The sequence below is a fragment of the Protobothrops mucrosquamatus genome, unplaced genomic scaffold, assembly GCF_001527695.2.
Source record: "Protobothrops mucrosquamatus isolate PMUCROS unplaced genomic scaffold, P.Mucros_1.0 scaffold4601, whole genome shotgun sequence".
NCBI classification, from domain to species: Eukaryota; Metazoa; Chordata; class Lepidosauria; order Squamata; family Viperidae; genus Protobothrops; species Protobothrops mucrosquamatus.
The window spans coordinates 47,889-66,524 of record NW_015390504.1 but is presented as its reverse complement, the minus strand read 5'-3'; the positions used below and the strand labels follow the sequence as shown (position 1 = coordinate 66,524).

General features: G+C 35.4%; 1 protein-coding gene across 1 annotated transcript in view; it reads left to right on the top strand.

Annotated features, from left to right (window-relative positions):
• Positions 1–1,432: 1,432 nt before the first annotated feature.
• Positions 1,433–18,636, top strand: part of LOC107299148 (glutamate receptor 4-like) — a gene marked incomplete at its 3' end in the record, with an annotated part of 49,968 nt that continues 32,764 nt past the window's right edge. Inside the window, exons 1-2 of the mRNA XM_015828516.1 lie at positions 1,433–1,448; positions 4,152–4,391. Of these exons, the coding sequence (XP_015684002.1) occupies positions 1,433–1,448; positions 4,152–4,391 (256 nt within the window). The remainder of the gene's footprint in view (positions 1,449–4,151; positions 4,392–18,636) is intronic.

The window sequence follows — 18,636 nt, the reverse complement described above, 5'->3', positions numbered from 1 at the left end:
TTATGCATATTAAACAAACCACTGCTTAGAAGTTCAAAATCTTTGAAATCAGCCTATATACATGTCTATGGAGATTCTCAGTCATCCAAGTCATGGTTGTCCCAAAGGTGCTTTTTCACGAGGCAACTGGACTTTCTTTTTTCTCTTTGAAGACATTTTGCTTCTCATCCAAGAAGCTTCTTCAGCTCTGACTGGATGGTGGGGAATGGAAGGATTTATACTGGTCATTTGCATTCTTTTAGAGGGTCAATGATGTCACCTGGAGGTTTATCTGTGTCATCAGGGTCACCTGAGTAGTGCAAATGGGTGTGGAGCCTTCTTGGAACTGTTGAAAGGATCGTGTTGTAGACTGAAGATAGATGATTTCGTATCCCTCCCCCTATGTTGAGAAAGAGCTGTTCAGTTTTGATATAGATGGCCTCTTTGACCCTCTTTCAAACCTGATGGGCAAGATTCAGCAGTCCATCTGCATTAAGCCTCCAGGTAGCATCAACAATTCTCAAAAAGAATGCAAATGACCAGCTGTCTACAAGGAGTATAAATCCTTCCATTCCCCACCATCCAGTCAGAGCTGAAGAAGCTTCTTGGATGAGAAGTGAAACATCTTCAAAGAGAAAAAAGAAAGTCCAGTTGCACCTTTGGGACAGCCTATATACATGCACAATCCTTCTACATGTTCTAGGATTTATTGAACTTTACCATCTTCTAGTCTCCAGAATGGAGTAGACTCCATCTCTGTTAAGTCATCATTATATCAAAATAGTAATGTGAATTGTTTTTTCTTTGACCATGAACTTATTGTATAACACGGAGAAAGCAACATTTTCACATTTGAGCACATTTAACATTTTTGGAGCATATTGTTAGCTTTCTTTCCAAATGGCTATTATGATAAATATATTCACTTACCAGAAAACAAACTGGATGATTGCTGTAATGGGCATGTCCAGAAATGCAAGCTCTAGAGAACCTTGTTAGATTAGAACTTTTCCATAACCGATCTGTAAAGTAATTCTGAAGTTAACTGATTTTTTTTTCTGAGGTTATAGGGAGGGAAGCGTTTTCCAGGGGCTTTTGTTGTTTTTGTAGACACCAATGAGCATGGAGAACAAAAAGAAGGAATCTTAAATTTACCTTCAATTGTGGCATGCAGTTTTCTAGGAGTCAGAAAGGAATCCAATAGATTCCAACATATAGCAATAAATTAAAGGTTTTTGTTTTATTTTTGTATATTTTCAAGCCTTGCAAATGTCCTATTTAATTGAGTGAATAACGATAAAATGTGTATTGTCATGCAAGCCCTGTCTATTTTGTAAATTCAACAACATTACCCACAGAGTATATGGAGTTTACATTGTGATATTCCTCAGTGTGACAAAAAATCCAAATATAGAGGACAACTCATCTATACTTTATTTTATTCTGAGCTCTAATGTTCATTGACAAAGGTAAATTCATTTACTCTTTAAGCTCCAATCCTTTTTCTTTAAGTTTAACACCCATCCGTTTGTTTTTTTTCATGTATCTTGATAAACTATAACTTTGTTTTAGACTGATATTTCTCTCACTTGTGCTTCAGGAATTTGTTAACAAACCTTAGAAGGTCTAGGTCTCTCCAGATTGATCACTAAAATAAAGAATTTGNAAGGTAAATTCATTTACTCTTTAAGCTCCAATCCTTTTTCTTTAAGTTTAACACCCATCCGTTTGTTTTTTTTCATGTATCTTGATAAACTATAACTTTGTTTTAGACTGATATTTCTCTCACTTGTGCTTCAGGAATTTGTTAACAAACCTTAGAAGGTCTAGGTCTCTCCAGATTGATCACTAAAATAAAGAATTTGCCTTAGTGTGATTAGAAGACATTCTCCTTCCTGATCATCTAATTTCTTATTAAATGTGGATGAAAAAATATTGACAGCAATCGCATAGAGAATAGACAAGAACACCATCGATTACCATATTCTGCACAATCTGGCTTTCTGCCAGAAAATCTGATAATATTTGGAAACTTAACTGGCATCCTGGATGCATATTTAGAAAAATTAAATCTACAGTGATCGTCTTGGTGATTATAATAATGGCCTTTTATGTGATGCAGTGTTTTTTTTCTTTAAATAAATAATTCAGCAGTATCACAGGGACAGATATTATTTGCAAACTTCCTTGAAGGAAGATATGAAATATCTTACATTAATAAATCAATGGCTGAGTAGCTGAAAGAATATTAAGTAAAATGAGATTAATTGGACAAAAGATTTTCTTGTACTTTTGGGTGGGTGGGGGACTCACCAGAGAATATTTTAAAAAGGTTGGCTGTCAATTTCACTATGTTGGAAATGCTAAATAGATTAAGAGATACTTATTTGTTCCACTCTTGCCCCATTTATCATTTAATATCCATAAATGTATTAATATTGTTATGAATACCAATATAATACTCTTGAATTATAATCCAAAAATGTAGAATTTACGAATTTATCAAAACAGATTACTCAGTCAGTAATTAAGGTTTGATGAGGTATATGAAAATTGGACTGAATGGCTTTTAAGTGTAAATGTGTACTTGTTACTGCTATTTTTATTTCTCTTTTTTCCTGTTTGTTACTACGTTTTAGATTTTTTTCATTTGTGTGTATTTGTGTGTATTTGTATTTTTTGTATTTTTTGTATTTTGTGTACTATTTGTTTTTAATATGCTGTGAACCGCCCTGAGTCCTATGGGAGAAGGGCGGTATACAAATTAAATTATCTATCTATCTATCTATCTATTTGCATATAAAATTACAATAAAAAGATATTGGGATTCGAATACAAAAAAAATCTCTGCATGGTACGAAGGGTTGGGGTTTTCTGTGTGTGTTTGTAGTTCTACTTAAATTGTCATCATGTGGTAGAAAAGGAAAAAATATTTTCTTTCTTTATAACCCTGTAACTTTGGTTATGCAAAAATAAAAAAAAGATAGTGGCAGAAAATATCTTTTGCATTGGGTTTTTTTCAAAGTGTGTGTGTGTGGGGGGGGGAATAGGAGCCAGAGAAAATCTTCCAGTCATTCTCTCTTCTTCCACAAACCTTCTAGTTATTTTTATCACCCTCTTGAAATACCTGCTTGTTTGTCTGTCTGTCTGTTTGTTTTTCCCACTAGCAGACAAAGTAAAATATGGAATTTCACTATTTTACTTTATAGGGTACCGTGGATCTATGAATATTTTTAGACATACAAATGATGATGTCATTAAAACAATCTTGCAGGACTTGTTAGGTGCCAAAACAGATAATGTGACTGCAGGACTTGTGTTATGATGGTTATCTTTATCTACTCATGTATTTGCTACTCATTTTTATTATAGTTATCCAAATTCGTAGACAAGTGGTGCATTAAAAACAAGCCTTAAATTTCCAGAAGATACTAGAATTCCTTATCTTCTGAATTTGTGAAAAAGTTGTTAAACGTGTTTTCCAATTGATGCTACTTTAATATATGAAATGTGAAGAAAAATATTAAGACACCAGTGCTGCTTTGTTAATAATGAAATTTACCAGGTCTTCTTAGAAATGGAACGAACATGAACTTGATAAAGACACTGTAGATTATATTATCAGTTCTACCCAATTATTGGATTCTTTGGAGTTTTGCTTGTCATATTCTTCTATATTTCAAGTAAAGATATTTTAAAATCTTATTGTTGAACATCAGTAATTACAGGATGACTTGCTAATTGTGCTATGATGTGTTCAAGTTAATTGTAAAAAATAGAATTCCTTCACTAAAGCTAATTTACGGCTAATTTAATTTTAACATTCAGTTGATATAAAAATGCCTTATAAATTTCAGCTATCATCTGAAGTGTTTATCCTGAATCAAAGGCTTCTGTAATTATTCACAGAAAGCAAACCAAATAATTAAAGTATATAATAAGAATTTATTTTGATTTATAATATGTATCTTTATGAAGAAAGCAACAACTTTCCATATTACCATGTGATCAAGGCACATGAAGGAAGCATTTTCCATATAGTATGGATCTAGATCTAAATCTAGATATCATCAGCAAGATAGGATCCATATCCTTAAAGTTTAGATTGGAACCATAGATGTTGCTTATTGTTTCTATGTTGTTTTAATTATATGTTTTATGTTTCCTTTCAGTCTGCTCCCAGTACTCACGAGGAGTTTTTGCTATTTTTGGACTGTACGATAAAAGATCAGTACACACCTTGACCTCATTCTGCAGCGCCTTGCACATCTCCCTCATCACACCCAGTTTCCCCACAGAGGGTGAAAGCCAGTTTGTGCTGCAACTGAGGCCTTCCTTACAAGGAGCGTTGCTAAGTTTGCTGGGCCATTATAAATGGAATCGCTTTGTCTTCCTTTATGACACGGATAGGGGTAAGTAGTGTTCCCCTTTATAACACTCACCTATGGAGAGATGTAGCCATGAGTGTAGGAGATGAGCAGGCTAAGCCCGAGTGTGGGGATCAAATATGTCATCAGTTTGGAATCGCTATGCTCCCATAAGAGACCCAAGCCCAGCCCACATGAATCCCACTGACCCTTTTCTAGCACCAGTTGGGTTTGACCATTAGTAGATCAGATTCTTGTGTATAGGTAGTAGGTAATCAGTTTTAGTGCTTTGAACTCAATTCCTGTTCTTGACTATGTGCCTTAGAAAGAAGAGACCCCCAAAAGAGCTTTTCTTTCACATTTATTATTTATTAAGTTTATATGCTGCCCATCTCAGTGTCTACTGTTCATCCACTACAGCTGTTCATCTACTAAAGGGTAACTTTTATATTTTCCTGGATATATATGACAGTCCTGAAGCAAATTTGTTTGAGTGCTAAAACTGTGCTAGAAATCTGAATGATTTAATTTGTTTCCATTTTGCAGCGGGCTTTATTTATTTATGAATTTATAAACTGCTTCAGTCAATTGACTCTAATTTTCCTGACGCTGAAAAGTCAGAAAAATAGCTGAAAAAATGGAGTTCCAAGATAAAAGGGAATGTTTTAATAGCAATATTTTTTTAAAAGTCATTGCACCTTATCTTACTATATTCTTGGTGATTGGACATTGAAAACATTTGATATTTAAGATTAATTCTCCTTAACCATTTTAGGACTGTTCTCAAGTACAAAAAGATATAGAATTGCTGATTTGGATTACACCGTACATAGCACAGGCCATAGGAGATATGTCAGAAGTATTTGAGATTCTACTTTATTTCTGCTGCATTGTTACAAAAATGGACACATGCACTCAAATTTTCTCTTTCTTATTAAAATTGTCATTTAATTAGTAATCTTTCCTTGTATGATTTATTGTATTGGTAATTTTGTGCAGCTCTATATGAAAATAGTTCCTACGTTGTACTATTTTATTTGTACCTAGTTCTGTTTGTTCTTTTTATGTTATTAAAATGCTCAGGTAAAAAAAGCTTTGGAGCATTTTGTTAAAGTTTTCACTTGTTTCTGCTTTGCAATTTGTTTTGGATGAACAGAATATAGTAAATAAGACTATAGTTTCCTTAAAAAAAATACAGACTCCCCCTTTCTTGTCTAAATTGCAAAGATAAATTACAGGCTCGCGATTTTGAAATATGTGACAGCATACCACAGGGAGTTTCAGAATTTTCTTGCCTGAAATTTGTTTTGTAAACTATTCTTCAAGAAGCTATACAAAAACCTGAAATATTATGAATACATTTTTGAGCTGGAGATTGATACAACCTTTATGTATTCATATGAAAAATTCCAGAATGGTCGCTCTGCTAGTCTATAGTCTGAAAGAAATAAAAAGTCCTGCTAATTTACAGATTAACCGCTTGATATCACCATTTTTCTTGCCAAGGATCAAAATGATAAACATATTTGATGAAATAATCTTTAGCTGAGATAAATGTGTGACAAAACAAAAAATTTCCACTAGCATCATTTGATTTTTTTCCCCTCTTTTCTCACTTTCCAGAAACTCTTTCAAAAAACCACTCAAATCAATCCCTCAATTCCCTGAAGTAGATATTGGTAGTAATAAATACTAGTCATGGTGTTAACATCTCTTTTTAAATGCTGAGGTAGTATTTCTTGGATATAATATTGAAGATAACTTGAAACAGCTGCTTTGGAATGGTGTGTCTCTCTAACCAGCCAATTAACTATTAACTTCATGAAGCAATTTTTACAGTAGGCTTACATACTTTTTACCCTCTGTCTCTTTACCGTTAGACCATAAAGCACCCTCAAATCACTACCCCAAAATCACTTTCTCAGTTGCAAACTAAGTATGTTTTTCAGCTAAATATAATTTAAACCGAAACAGTCAGAAACAAAGAACAGTCCATTAATATCTTGCCCCATCCCAAAATTTCAGTTTGAAAACCAAGCTTTCTTCTTGGTTTTCAAACTGAAATTTGAGTGTATAAGTATCTCATTGTATTTAACTGGTAAGTACAAGTAGTCCTCAAGTTAAATCATAGATTTAGCCTGCCCATCATAGTTGTAACCATGATGGTTTTACAGTCTATTTATTTTGTGTGATTGTTAAATGAACCCATGGTTTGCTATAGGCCAGTTTTGCTGAAAACTGGAAGTAAATGCCAAGTTTTGGCAATATCATTGTTAAACATGGTCATTTGACCATGGAATGCTGCAAACAGCCATAAATTTATGCAGGCTGAATGCCCAAAGTGTGGTGATGTGACTGCATGGGAGCAACCATCAGAACCTTGAATCTGGGTCATAAGTACCCCCCCCCCGAATGGGTCCTTGTAACTTCAAATGGTCACAACCAATCATAAATCAAGGACACATTGTTGCCACTACCAATTTTCTTGGTAATAGAACATTGCAATGTTTTTCAGCTTCCTAGATTGTACCTAGCTCTAGAATTCTTGAAGGTCTCCATCTGCATTGCATTCGGCACTCAGTTTTCTGTCTAATTAATTGTCTGTCACTTGCTGAGATTCTGTCATCACAGTTAAGCATGCCATATTTACAGTATTTAGAAACAAAGATATGCAATTCACTCATGTTACCTGTTTTCAAAGTTACATGTGAATTTTACATGTAAATAATCTTACTAAATGTATGTTCGATATTAAGATCAGAAGTATAGCAAACATATTTTTTTCTTTATTTGTATTGAATATATTTAAGCCCTGGTGGCGCAGTGGTTGGATTGCTGTATTGCAGGCTAACTCTGCCTATAGTCTGGAGTTCAATACTGACAGTGCTGGAGGTTGACTCAGCCTTGCATTTTTCCAGGGTCGGTAAAAATGAGAATCCAGATTGTTGGTGGAAGTATACTGACATCTGTAAACTGCTCAGAGAGTGTGTAAAGCACTATGGGGCAGTATATAAGTCTAAGTGCTATTGCTACTGCTATTTTATGATTTTGAAGTTAAGATAGGATTATTGCTTTTATAGGGTTTGCAGCTGATAGGTTTTGATTTTAGGGAAAAGTTTCCTTCACCTGCTCTGCACATTGCACCAATTGTATATGAGGTAAACAGAAGCAGTTCAGAACTGCATTGCTGTCTGTGCTTTTTAATGTGAGTAGGATACCAATCTGTATGAAGCAGGTAATAGGTATTCAACACTGCTTTATGGAAATTACATATCAGCATTTACTGATATGCATTCAGTATTTTGTTCATATAAAACAGCAGCTTTCCTGCATCTTACGGTGTGTGCTTTTCATTGTAAATTTAAGCTCGATAAGAAAGTGTCTTGGAACGTGCAACAAACATTGCTGCCAGATCAGTATCTCAGATATACCTCCTTAGTGATGTTGGAGTATAGCAAGACTCGGCTTCATGATCTTACATGTCTATGGAGATTCTCAATCATCCCGGTCATGGTTGTCCCAAAGGTGCTTTTTTAAAAAGGCAACTGGATTTTCTTGTTTGTTTGTTTGTTTTTTCCTTTGAAAATGTTACGCTTCTTATCCAAAACTGAAGAAGCTTCTTGAATGAAAAGCAAAATGTTTTCAAAGGGAAAAAAGAAAAAGAAAGTCCAGATGACTTTTGGAAAAAGCACCTTTGGGACAACACAGCTCTTAAAGCCACCCATTTCCAGGAAGTTACTTCAGAGATACTAGATTGGCATCACTTAAGCAGCATTAGTTAAATGAGGGTATTCAAGGCCACTCCTAAACCTCAGGTCAGTCACACTGGTTGACAGACAGTTGATAAATGAGGATCCTGCATTTCAGGCATCCAAGGAAGCTTTGAAAAGGATGAAAGGAGGAAGCCAGCTACACATCCACACTCGTATGCTTTAGAATTTTATTTCTCCATGGACATCTGAGTCCGGCAGCTGCTGTACTTAGCCTTTTATGCGGCCACAGGTGTTGGCTTCAGTGCTGGAACCCACAGTCATGGAAGACAAAGACAGGCACAGTAGTAGTTGCCAGGGACTGGCAATTATGCCAAGTAAACATTGAATGTAAAACAAATGCATGTGCCAATTGGGCTCCAAACTGAGCTTCTAGTTCAGGAAAAAAAATTAACTTGTCTTCTGAGAAGCATTCTCTGTACACTATAGACAAATGCCCAAAGCTTTTATAAGGTACAAGGCACGCATTTTGTTGAAACAACAACCACAACAAAAGTCGATTGGAAAAAAGAAGGCATAGGCTTTCAAAGACAAAAAGCTGAATTAGCTTTCCTGCAATGATCTCACATTCCTGTACGCACAGGCGGTCAAATTAATCTACAGTTAATCTCCACAAATTTCGCCAGAGTTGAGGAAGGCCAAAATCATATGAGGGCAAAAAGTCAATAAGGATAAATTTCGTGAGAGATCGTGTCCTCAAAAGCCTGTCACTTCTTGGGCTCTCCCTTCTCTCTGTGATTCAGATCCCAAAAGCTATACCAGAGGATTTCACTTTCTTCTTGACAGCTTGCTTTCATGACATATTAGCCTCCTACTTAAAATCTTGATAAGATATGGAGTGGCAGGGGTAGTGGGCTGAAGTCACCTTCTCTAATCTAAACAGTGTGGGTTTTGGGACCTGGCCTTTTTTGAAGCTGAAAGAAGAAAGCTGCGGATGTATGTTGTGATATTTGTGTTGTGTAGTGGGAACAGGGAGGCATTGAAGACACGGAGTTGAAATAACAGCTCTTTATTAGTTCTCACAGAAGCAACTCTAGCAGAGTTGCTTCTGTGAAGAGAAGGACGAGGGGGGACATGATAGCAGTGTTCCAATATCTTAGGGGCTGCCACAAAGAAGAGGGAGTCAGGCTATTTTCCAAAGCACCTGAAGGCAGGACAAGAAGCAATGGGTGGAAACTAACCAAAGTGAGAAGCAACCTAGAACTAAGGAGAGACTTCCTGACAGTTAGAACAATTAACCAGTGGAACAACCTGCCTCCAGAAGCGGTGAATGCGCCAACACTGGAAGTTTTTAAGAAGAAACTGGACAGCCATTTGTCCAAAATGGTATAGGGTTTCCTGCCTGAGCAGGAGGTTGGACTAGATGACCTCCGAGGTCCCTTCCGACTTTATCATTATTATTATTATTAAGCTGCTTGACTTATATTTATACGGACCGCCACTAGGCGGCAGCCAATCAATTTAAAGTACTCATTCCCGCCTAAAACAAAGGCTTAAAGTTATACAGACAGACAGTCTATAATTCAAATAGAACAAACAGTTAACCGTTTTTATAACAGACCTTATGAATTGCTTAATACATAACAGTTTGTATATGAAAAACACAAAATGAATTTCTGCCTCTTTAATACATCTGTGCAGTATTAAAACACCAATACAGTGGAATTGCTGTGAGAGACTAATACACTTTAAGAGCTCAGTCTTTGCACTGTTTTGTATTTCAGGGTGTGATTTGGGCAGGGAGGTTAATTAGTGCTTTCTAGATGATAAAATCTAGATCTATTACATAGGATTCCAATAGGAATCAATTCAGAGAATTTGTCTGTATGGGATGAAACAAAATCCAATTCCGAAAAACTCTGCAATGTTAGAATAGAATAATATTGGAGCAGGTAGAAGGTTGTTGTTATTTTAATATATTGTGTTGATGAAGTTGTGAACCTGCTAGATCATAAATAAGTGAAAAAAGCGTACAAATTATAGGAATTTGCTACATTCTCAGTGATACTATAAAATGGATTCTCTTTACAATTTGTACTATGGAAAGTCCTTCCAAAAGGTTGTGATTTTAATCCTTTTCATTCAAGATCTTTTCATAAATTAGATTTTGGAGAAAAATAAGATCATCACTATGTAATTATTTATATCTGTGAAAGTACTATATGCATGCATAATAATTTTGTAAAGCACTGGTTCCAAAATTGGTTAGGAGCCAAATATATCCTATTATCATAAATATTTAACTACCACTGTGCAGGATCTTTGATTGAGTAACCTAAGCAAATGGAGGTTCCCACTCTGAGGAATGCTTCTAAATTGAAAGCAAGTAGATATAAGAGAGAGATAATAAACTGAGGAATGAAATCAAGCCAACAGACCTCTATTTTTGTTTTTTAATGTAAATATAAACATTTTTCTATACTGACAGCTGGCAACATTTTAGGATTCAAAGGCTGCCCTTGACTGTTTGGATAATGAGAGCCACTGTGATGGGCTACAGAGAGTCCTCAACTTACAGCTATAAACTAAAATTTATGTTGCTAAGCAAGGCAATTGTTAGGTGAGACACCCTCAATTTACAACATTTTTGTCATAGTTGTTAAGCAAATCATTGCAATTGTTAAATGAATCACATGGTCACTAAGTAAGTGGCTGAGAAAGCTTGTTGGTAAAAAGCTAGAAATATTGCAAATGGCAATCACATGACCCCAGCATATCGCAACTGTTGTAAATTCATGCCCATTGCCAAGAGACTAAATTTTGATAACCATGGGTATGCTACAATGGTCATAAATGTGAGAACTGGTTGTAAGTCGCTTTTTTCAGTGCCGTTATAACTTTGAATAGTTGCTAAATGAATGGTTGTAAGTGAAGGACTGCCTGTAGCGATGAAATGTGGGTGAATTTTGTATGAAGCATATTAGTGGAGCCAAAATTTGCTCTTTTCTTCTGAATTTTGGCAGGAACTTGTGCATTTACTTTTTTAACTACTGTAGCTAGGCCTTCGTAACACTTTTCTTCATGTGGTTCTCATGTCAAATCAGCCCAATCTTGCCCTAATTGAAAGCTTCCATATAAGATTTCATTCACTGCCTTCTGTATTGTTCATTAATGTGTACGGAAAGAGTCTGAATATCAAATCATGGACCAGAAACAATTTGTTTTCTGCTTTTGTGGAGGAATATGGAGACAGCCTAGAAGAATTTTCAGCAACCATTATGTAAAAACCAGTTTAACCCTGGAAGGTAGCAGGGAATAAGAAACAAGATTTTCCTGGCTTGCTTTTGGGGTGAGAAGGGAGAGAGAGAATTTCTGTCAGGCTTTCAAGATTCTGTTATTATATCCTTCAATAACGTTCTAGGACTACTTGTGGAGTCTGTTTCCTGACATGGTCTACCTTGAAGGGCTGACAGCTTTACCCAATCAGTAGTGCAAAGTGAAACTACAAAAGACTATTCCTCAATCATAAATGCACAAATAGAATGAATACAAGGTCCTGCGAAAATACATCAGAATCTTGTTCAGCAATAAATGTACTCCATACAGTCTGTATTTTTTTCAGAATGGGATAAGTGAATGTCATCTGAGATTTCCTGTAAGAGAGGTAAATTATAGAGATGAGATCACCTCAGGTCCTGCTTAGGAAAAATGCTGTGATGCCATTTGCAAATTGCATCCATGTTCTCTCCAGCTGAATATGTGCATAAATGGGAAATTGCCAGCAACAATCAGAGCAAAATCAATTGACTTCAAAAGAGAACAGGTTTAAAAGGAAGGGAGGTAAAAAGAAGATTCAAGATGCTGAAGCTTTTGTGGATGTGCTTGATGTTATTCATGAAGGTTGTTTGTGGTGGTTTTAGGTTGCCTTTGTTTTGTGGAAGAAGAAATGGAGTCTGCCTCAGGATTGCATCTTTCATCACTTTGCAGCCTCTTGTAATGCTTTAGATGCATTTTCTGGCTATCGCAAGTGCTGGAGGACGCTATGGGAAAGTGTGCATTGAAGCAAAGTAGTTGCTTTGCTGTCTTCATTCTTAGAAGTGAGGGTGTTTGAGGCTCAAGGAAGCAGCCCTGAGGAAATTTTTACTCGAAGTGAAATAACCTTCTGGAGATCTGCACAGATCTGCACTTAAAAGCTCATTAATAGAAACCTAGCAAAATTACATTAAAGCTATATACCAGCTTGTGGGGTTCATAGACAGGATGAAAAAAAAACCCCATTCCAATGAGGAAATTATTGCTTGGAAAAGAGTGTCCTTCTCAATATAAAACATAGTTTGGTAAAGAGCACAAGAAAAGTGGACCACATGGAAGGCAAATAAGACTTTGAAAAGACATACAACAATTCTGAGTGCAGATTGCTAAAACACTAGAAATATGAAATATTAAACATGTTTAAGAATATCAAAAACAGAAGATGAAAGTTGACTGGAAACAGAAATATGGCTTTCACAGAAGATAATGGTAAAACCACATCATTGCAATTGGACACCAGTTCTGTTGTATCAGTTATATCACAGAACAAATTTAAATAGCATTTCAGAGGCATTTAAAGCCATCAGAAATAGTGGAGAAGAAAAAAAAAAGCTATACTAAACAGAAGCAATTTTTGTTGTAATACTGTGAAATAAAATAACCAGTAAGGTATGTGGACTCATACATTGTAAAAAAGGTGGATCAACACTCTGGCATTATGATTGGTTGAGGAAATTCACTGATTTGGACGTCCAATAGCAATCTGAGCACAGTTCCTGTCATTAAAGCTAGTGAAATTAAGCTGGATTTGATTATGGTTTGCCTATTATGAGAAAATGCCACAAACGCCAAATTTCATAAAATATATTTATTTACAAAGAACATCTAATCATTTTGTAATAGAGATAGTCCTTGACTTTCACTATTCATTTAATGACCAGTCAAAGTTACAGTGGAACTGAAAAAGAGTAACTTATGACTGGTCCTTGTACCAGTTGCAGCATCCCCTCCATCATGTAATTTGATTGCTTGGCAACCAGCATATATTTGATGGTTGCTTAATCCTGGGGTCATGTAATCAACATTTGAGACCTTCTCAACAGCTTCTAACAAGAAAGTCAATGGGGGGAAAACAGATTCACTTAACTGCAGTGATTTGCTTAACACCTGTGGGAAAAAAGGGCCCTAACATGGGGGGTGACTCAACTGCCTTGCTTAGCAATCAAACTTCTGCTCCCATTTGTGGTCATAAGTTGAGAACTACCTGTATGCAAAAGATAGAAACTGAGCTGGATGCAATCTAGCTAAAACAATGGAACTGTGAATATTGATGGTGATTTTGAAGTTACCCTTAATCCATAATTTAGGCTAAGCAACAGCCCTTGGCTAGAGTGCATATTTTTGCTTACTAGGGACAATTTAGGAAAACATACCTAGCAGATGTATATTTTCAGATGGAACTGGAAGGAGATTTCAAATTTGTTTTTACCATAAATATACACAAGGACTTATATCATTTTAACAGCTTTGTTTTTAAAATAGATCTGCAACATGGCAGAGAAAGCCATGGACCACATTGGTGCCACAAGGTTTTCTAATAATAAAATGTTATTTAGATGGTGTCATTGTCAGAGAAAATTAGAAAGCAAATCTCTGCAAAATCTCAAGGCAGCACTGTAGAGATAGGTGGACCATGGCCTTTTAAGCATGGTACAGTATCTGTGAATTTTTTAAAGCTAGTATTACCCATTGTTCTCATACCATTGAATCACCAAGCCTACACGAATATGCAGAGAAAATAGAAGCAGTCATGAATGCCCCAAGGGTACAAGATATGTTGCAACTACAATCCTTTTTAGGGTTTGTTAATAATTATATAAGATCCATGCCAAATTTAGCTCCCATGAGACATTCCTTAAACATGTCACTACAGTACGAACTACAGTAGGAACAAGAATGTGAACCAAATTATGACATCACTCAAATATTAAAACTCACACTTACCTCTGAAATTGGCTTGTGAAGCATTGCAATATGGAATCAGTGTGATTGTATCTTGCACCATAAAAGCTGGTAGTGAATTCTCAATACCTTTTTATCGTGCTCATTTAAAGCTACATGGAAAAAAATATGCTGAGCTTAATTTGGAGAGTTAAATATTTCGACCCATATCTGTACAGAAGAGAGTTTACCTAATCACTGATCATCAGACATTACTTGAAACCAGTCTTCAAAGTATAGTAAAGCATTTGTAGATTTGTAAATATAATCCTGGTGGGGAAAGGTATAGTATATTATATTATTATTGTTGTTATTGATTTATTTAGAATGCCTGTGGTCTTGTATTAAGACTTTATTATATTGACCTGCCATTATGCATTGAAACTCTTCAGACTGACTGGGTTAATTTAGTAAAACAGAAAAACCTACTTCTCACTTGATTATTTTTTGTTTGGTCAATGGAAAAGGTACAACAGAAACTGACAAAAATGGAGCAGAGTTAGTTTCATTGTGTAAATTAAATCCAAACCAATTCTTATATCCATATAAATCTACCATCTAATTATATTCCCACATACTCTGCTCACACTCCTGCAACTTAAGTTAGCTTGAACTTAAAGTGAGGATATTACAAATATCAAATATTACAATATCTTTCTTTTCTTCAGAATGCCTACTTTGAAAAGGAGAAATGCCTACATTGATAGAGGCAAGGGACAGACAGGAAGGCCTAAGCTATTTAAGAGAAATCTGGCTAGGTTTTTTCCCCTTCCGTTTAAAACCTTTTTTTTTTTTGGTACCTTCCAGTCAGTGTTGACTCTTGGCAACTGTCTGGGCAATTCCTGGCAGTTTTCCTGGCAATGTTTTGGTTGCCACTGCTTCCTTCCTAGGGCTGAGAGAGAGTGACTGGCCCAAGCTTACCCATCTGTCTGGGTGCCTAAGGCTGGTCTCCCAGTTTCTACCCTGATACCTTGACCATTACTGTACTACCAATGGTTTCAGATTCTAGCCATTTGTGTGGAAATACTAGAACAGAATTTATTTAAAAATGTAAATGAAACTGCCTGCTTTCAGGATGCAGGAGAAAAGAAAAGAGACAGCAGATCTGGATCAAAAACTAAAAGACAGAAAGTTATGCTGTATGCCTTCTTGACAAATTAAAAATTGACAAATCACCTCATTCCACTAGAATTCATCTGATAATCAGATGTAATATTGCAGCATTAATAATAACAATGCATATCAGAAAACTAGGGTTAAACCAATATAATATTTTGTACTGGGAGAAGAGAATCCAGGAAATTACAGGCTAGATGATTTAATCTTTGTTCCAAGTAAATTTGTAGAAAGTAGTATTAAAAAGTAGGTTATCAGACAGGCTTTTTGAAGTAGCAAGCTGTTCATTCATTTGTTTGTTCGTTCATTCGTTCGTTCGTTTAATATTGCAGCCCATCTTAAAATGCAAGTCTGGTTCACAACAATAATAAAAATCAAAAATAATAGAAACAATAGCAGAATTAATAAGCTTGTCTTATTCAAGGTGAACTCTGACTCAGAAACATATTAGTTTGAATAGTATCAATAAATATATAAGGAATGGTGATATGATAGAGGCTAATTGTTAGATTAAAAAAAATGATTAAGGCAGTATTGTAGCAGGATTCTCTATAAACTTAGTACTGCTGAGAACAGGTTGCTTTAAGATTATGTAGCTCGTGAGAGAGGAAACAGTGGGTAGGAAAACACAATTCTCACAATGAACAAGTGTATGCAGTGAGACTCTAACAGAATCTTTCCTGGGATTTTTACTGTACTTTTTAACTTGTTTCTAAAATTAGCTGGAATTACAGTTGAGCAATGAGATGGCCAGCTTTACAATGATCCCAATTGTTAAAAGCAAAAAAGGAATAGCAAGTAAGGTCATAATGATCTTTACACATGGCTAAATGTGTTCCAGTGGTAGTAAGAAAGAAGTGATGAACATTGGAGCAAAATAAATATCTGGTCACAGCTACCTGACCCACTAGAGCAGGAGGCAAGGAATTTTGGAGGTTTCATCCCTTAAGGACCCAGAAGAAGGGTCTTCTCTGTGGAGGCTCCCTCTCTATGGAACATCATTCCCCCAGAGATTAGACTGGTCCCCACTCTAACACTCTTCCGGAAAACGCTAAAGACTTGGTTCTGCCAGCAGACCTGGGGAACCCAGAGCGGGCTAGAGCCCATTAAATTGTTAGTTCAAATGTGTGTTGTTGCCGGGGTGAGGGCATTTTATTATTTTTCTTCTTGTTATTTTTCTTCTTTTTATAGAGTGTTTCTATATCTGTGTAAGCTGCCTTAATTCACCATGTACGAATAGGCTGCGATATGAATTTTCTAAATAAATAAAATTATAAATAAAAAATGGACTTGTAAGCTGCCCATCTCACCTAGAGATGACTATTCCCATTGTATATAGACAACAATGGAATCTAAACTGGCAGCAAAATGACCAAAATAACTCCTGAAATTGCAGTGAATGAGTAAATTAAAGAATCATCATTGTGAAAAGATGATTCCTTACTACTGTTTTTTAGCTTATTTATTAGTAATAAATTCAAATTAGTTCAACTGAGCTTGTTAGTGAGGTGATAACTCAAAATTAAGTTGTAGCATGAACTTAATACAGCATATAGTTATTGTAAGGAAAATTAATGTTCCTTAAATACATGGATTTAACTAGATTACATGGTTTTAAAGAGAATTTGTCCAATTTATGGGAGATAAAGCCGCAATTTTAGTTATGATGGCTACATAATCATCATCATCATCATATCTGAGGGGATTTTTTTTGAATGCCATTCAGAACTGTACATTATGAAGCAATATATGATAAGGCCTTCTCAGTCAGTGGGCCCTAATTATAACCACTCTTTACCTACAGCCTAACTGTCAAATTAATTGTCAAATAAATAGGCATCTAGCTATTCATTCAAGCTTTGGGGTCTTAGCTATTTTTTTTCAGGTATTTTACTGTATAATTTATTTTATCCCACTCAAATCTTTTGCTAGAAAACAGGTTAATTTCAGTAATGAATAAATGAGTGCTATTTCTGAGCATTAGTTACTGGAGTTTTGTTTCTTTCTCATTTAGATATTTAGATGTTATACATTTTGTTCATTCCAAATATAAATATAGGAATTAATTGGGTAATACAGAAATGCCAGAAACAAATAATAGAAGAGAGATACTAGCATCCTATTGTATTATTATTATGGTATTTCCTTATGATTAGCTACACTATGCTGGTTTTGCATTAATTTGTTAGATATTCTTTTTTCATTCAGCAATCATTCATTAAAAAGCAATGCTTTTTCAGTTTTTTTACAGTTATTTTTAAATTAATATGTTTAGAGGTATTTGATTATAAGTAAGGTATTCAAGAAAAAAGTGTGTTTCTTTTGCTTGTTAAGTTACTACATTTCAGAACATAATTGGTCATCAGTCAATGCATATATTCAGGTTGGGATGACAGAAAAATTATATTGAATTGGCAGAGATCCATAACTACCCTGGGTCACATTTTTCATGCTGTCTACCAAATCCCACAAGCTTGTTTTTGTTTATCGCTAACACCAGCCCTGTGGACCATGGTACATGTTCTTATTGAATCAGTCATTTATTACACTTGTCATAAATTAAAGTTTCTGCAACTTGCTAGGACTTCCAGTAATATCTAATTTGTCTGTAGGAATTCTTAAATTGAAGTGAAAAGTATTAATGTGGGAGACGATAGGTGGATTTATATAATTTTCAATTCTTTTAAGTATTCTAAATCTTCAGAGCTTTTGTAGGTACTAAAGAAAAAAAATTATGTTTATTAAGAACATAATTATTTTCCTTAGGACATTATATCATTAAAAGGAACTCTACTAGATCAGGCCATAGATCCATGCATTTCAGCTTTTTGTGTTGTACACTTGCCAACAAGCTACATTTCTGAATCCAATCATTGTCCCTTCTCAGCAATCAGCACACAATGCCTGTAGCCAATGGTTTTAGGAAACCATAAGCAGCATCAAAATTTGTAGCCATTGATAACCTGATTCTCCATGACCCTGTCCAATTCATTTAAAAAACTATCCAAAATTGGTTACTATTACCCAAAATTGACACAAACGGACTGTCAACGCTGCAAATACTGTATATTCTTGCTTTGACAATATGCAGAACTGTCTGGTATTTTTAGGGTTAATGCAGAGCAAAAGAGAGTGGAGGGAAAAAGCTGGGAAAGAAAGAGGAAGGAAACATTTGACCTTCACACTAATTGGATAATGTGACATATGACAACAAATTTAGGGAGGGAACATGCTGAGAAATTAATTCCTCAGAGGAAGAGAATTTAGTTCTTAGCATCCCTTCGGTGTGCCGACATGTTGTAAACTAAATAAAAGACTTTTTAGGAAAACAATGTCTGGAAGTTCTTTGAAGTGTTTCAACCTTGTAGGGTAGGCAAGGCGGGTTGTATGACGTGTGTGAGTTCCGGCACCTTTTTTTTTTTTTTTTTTTT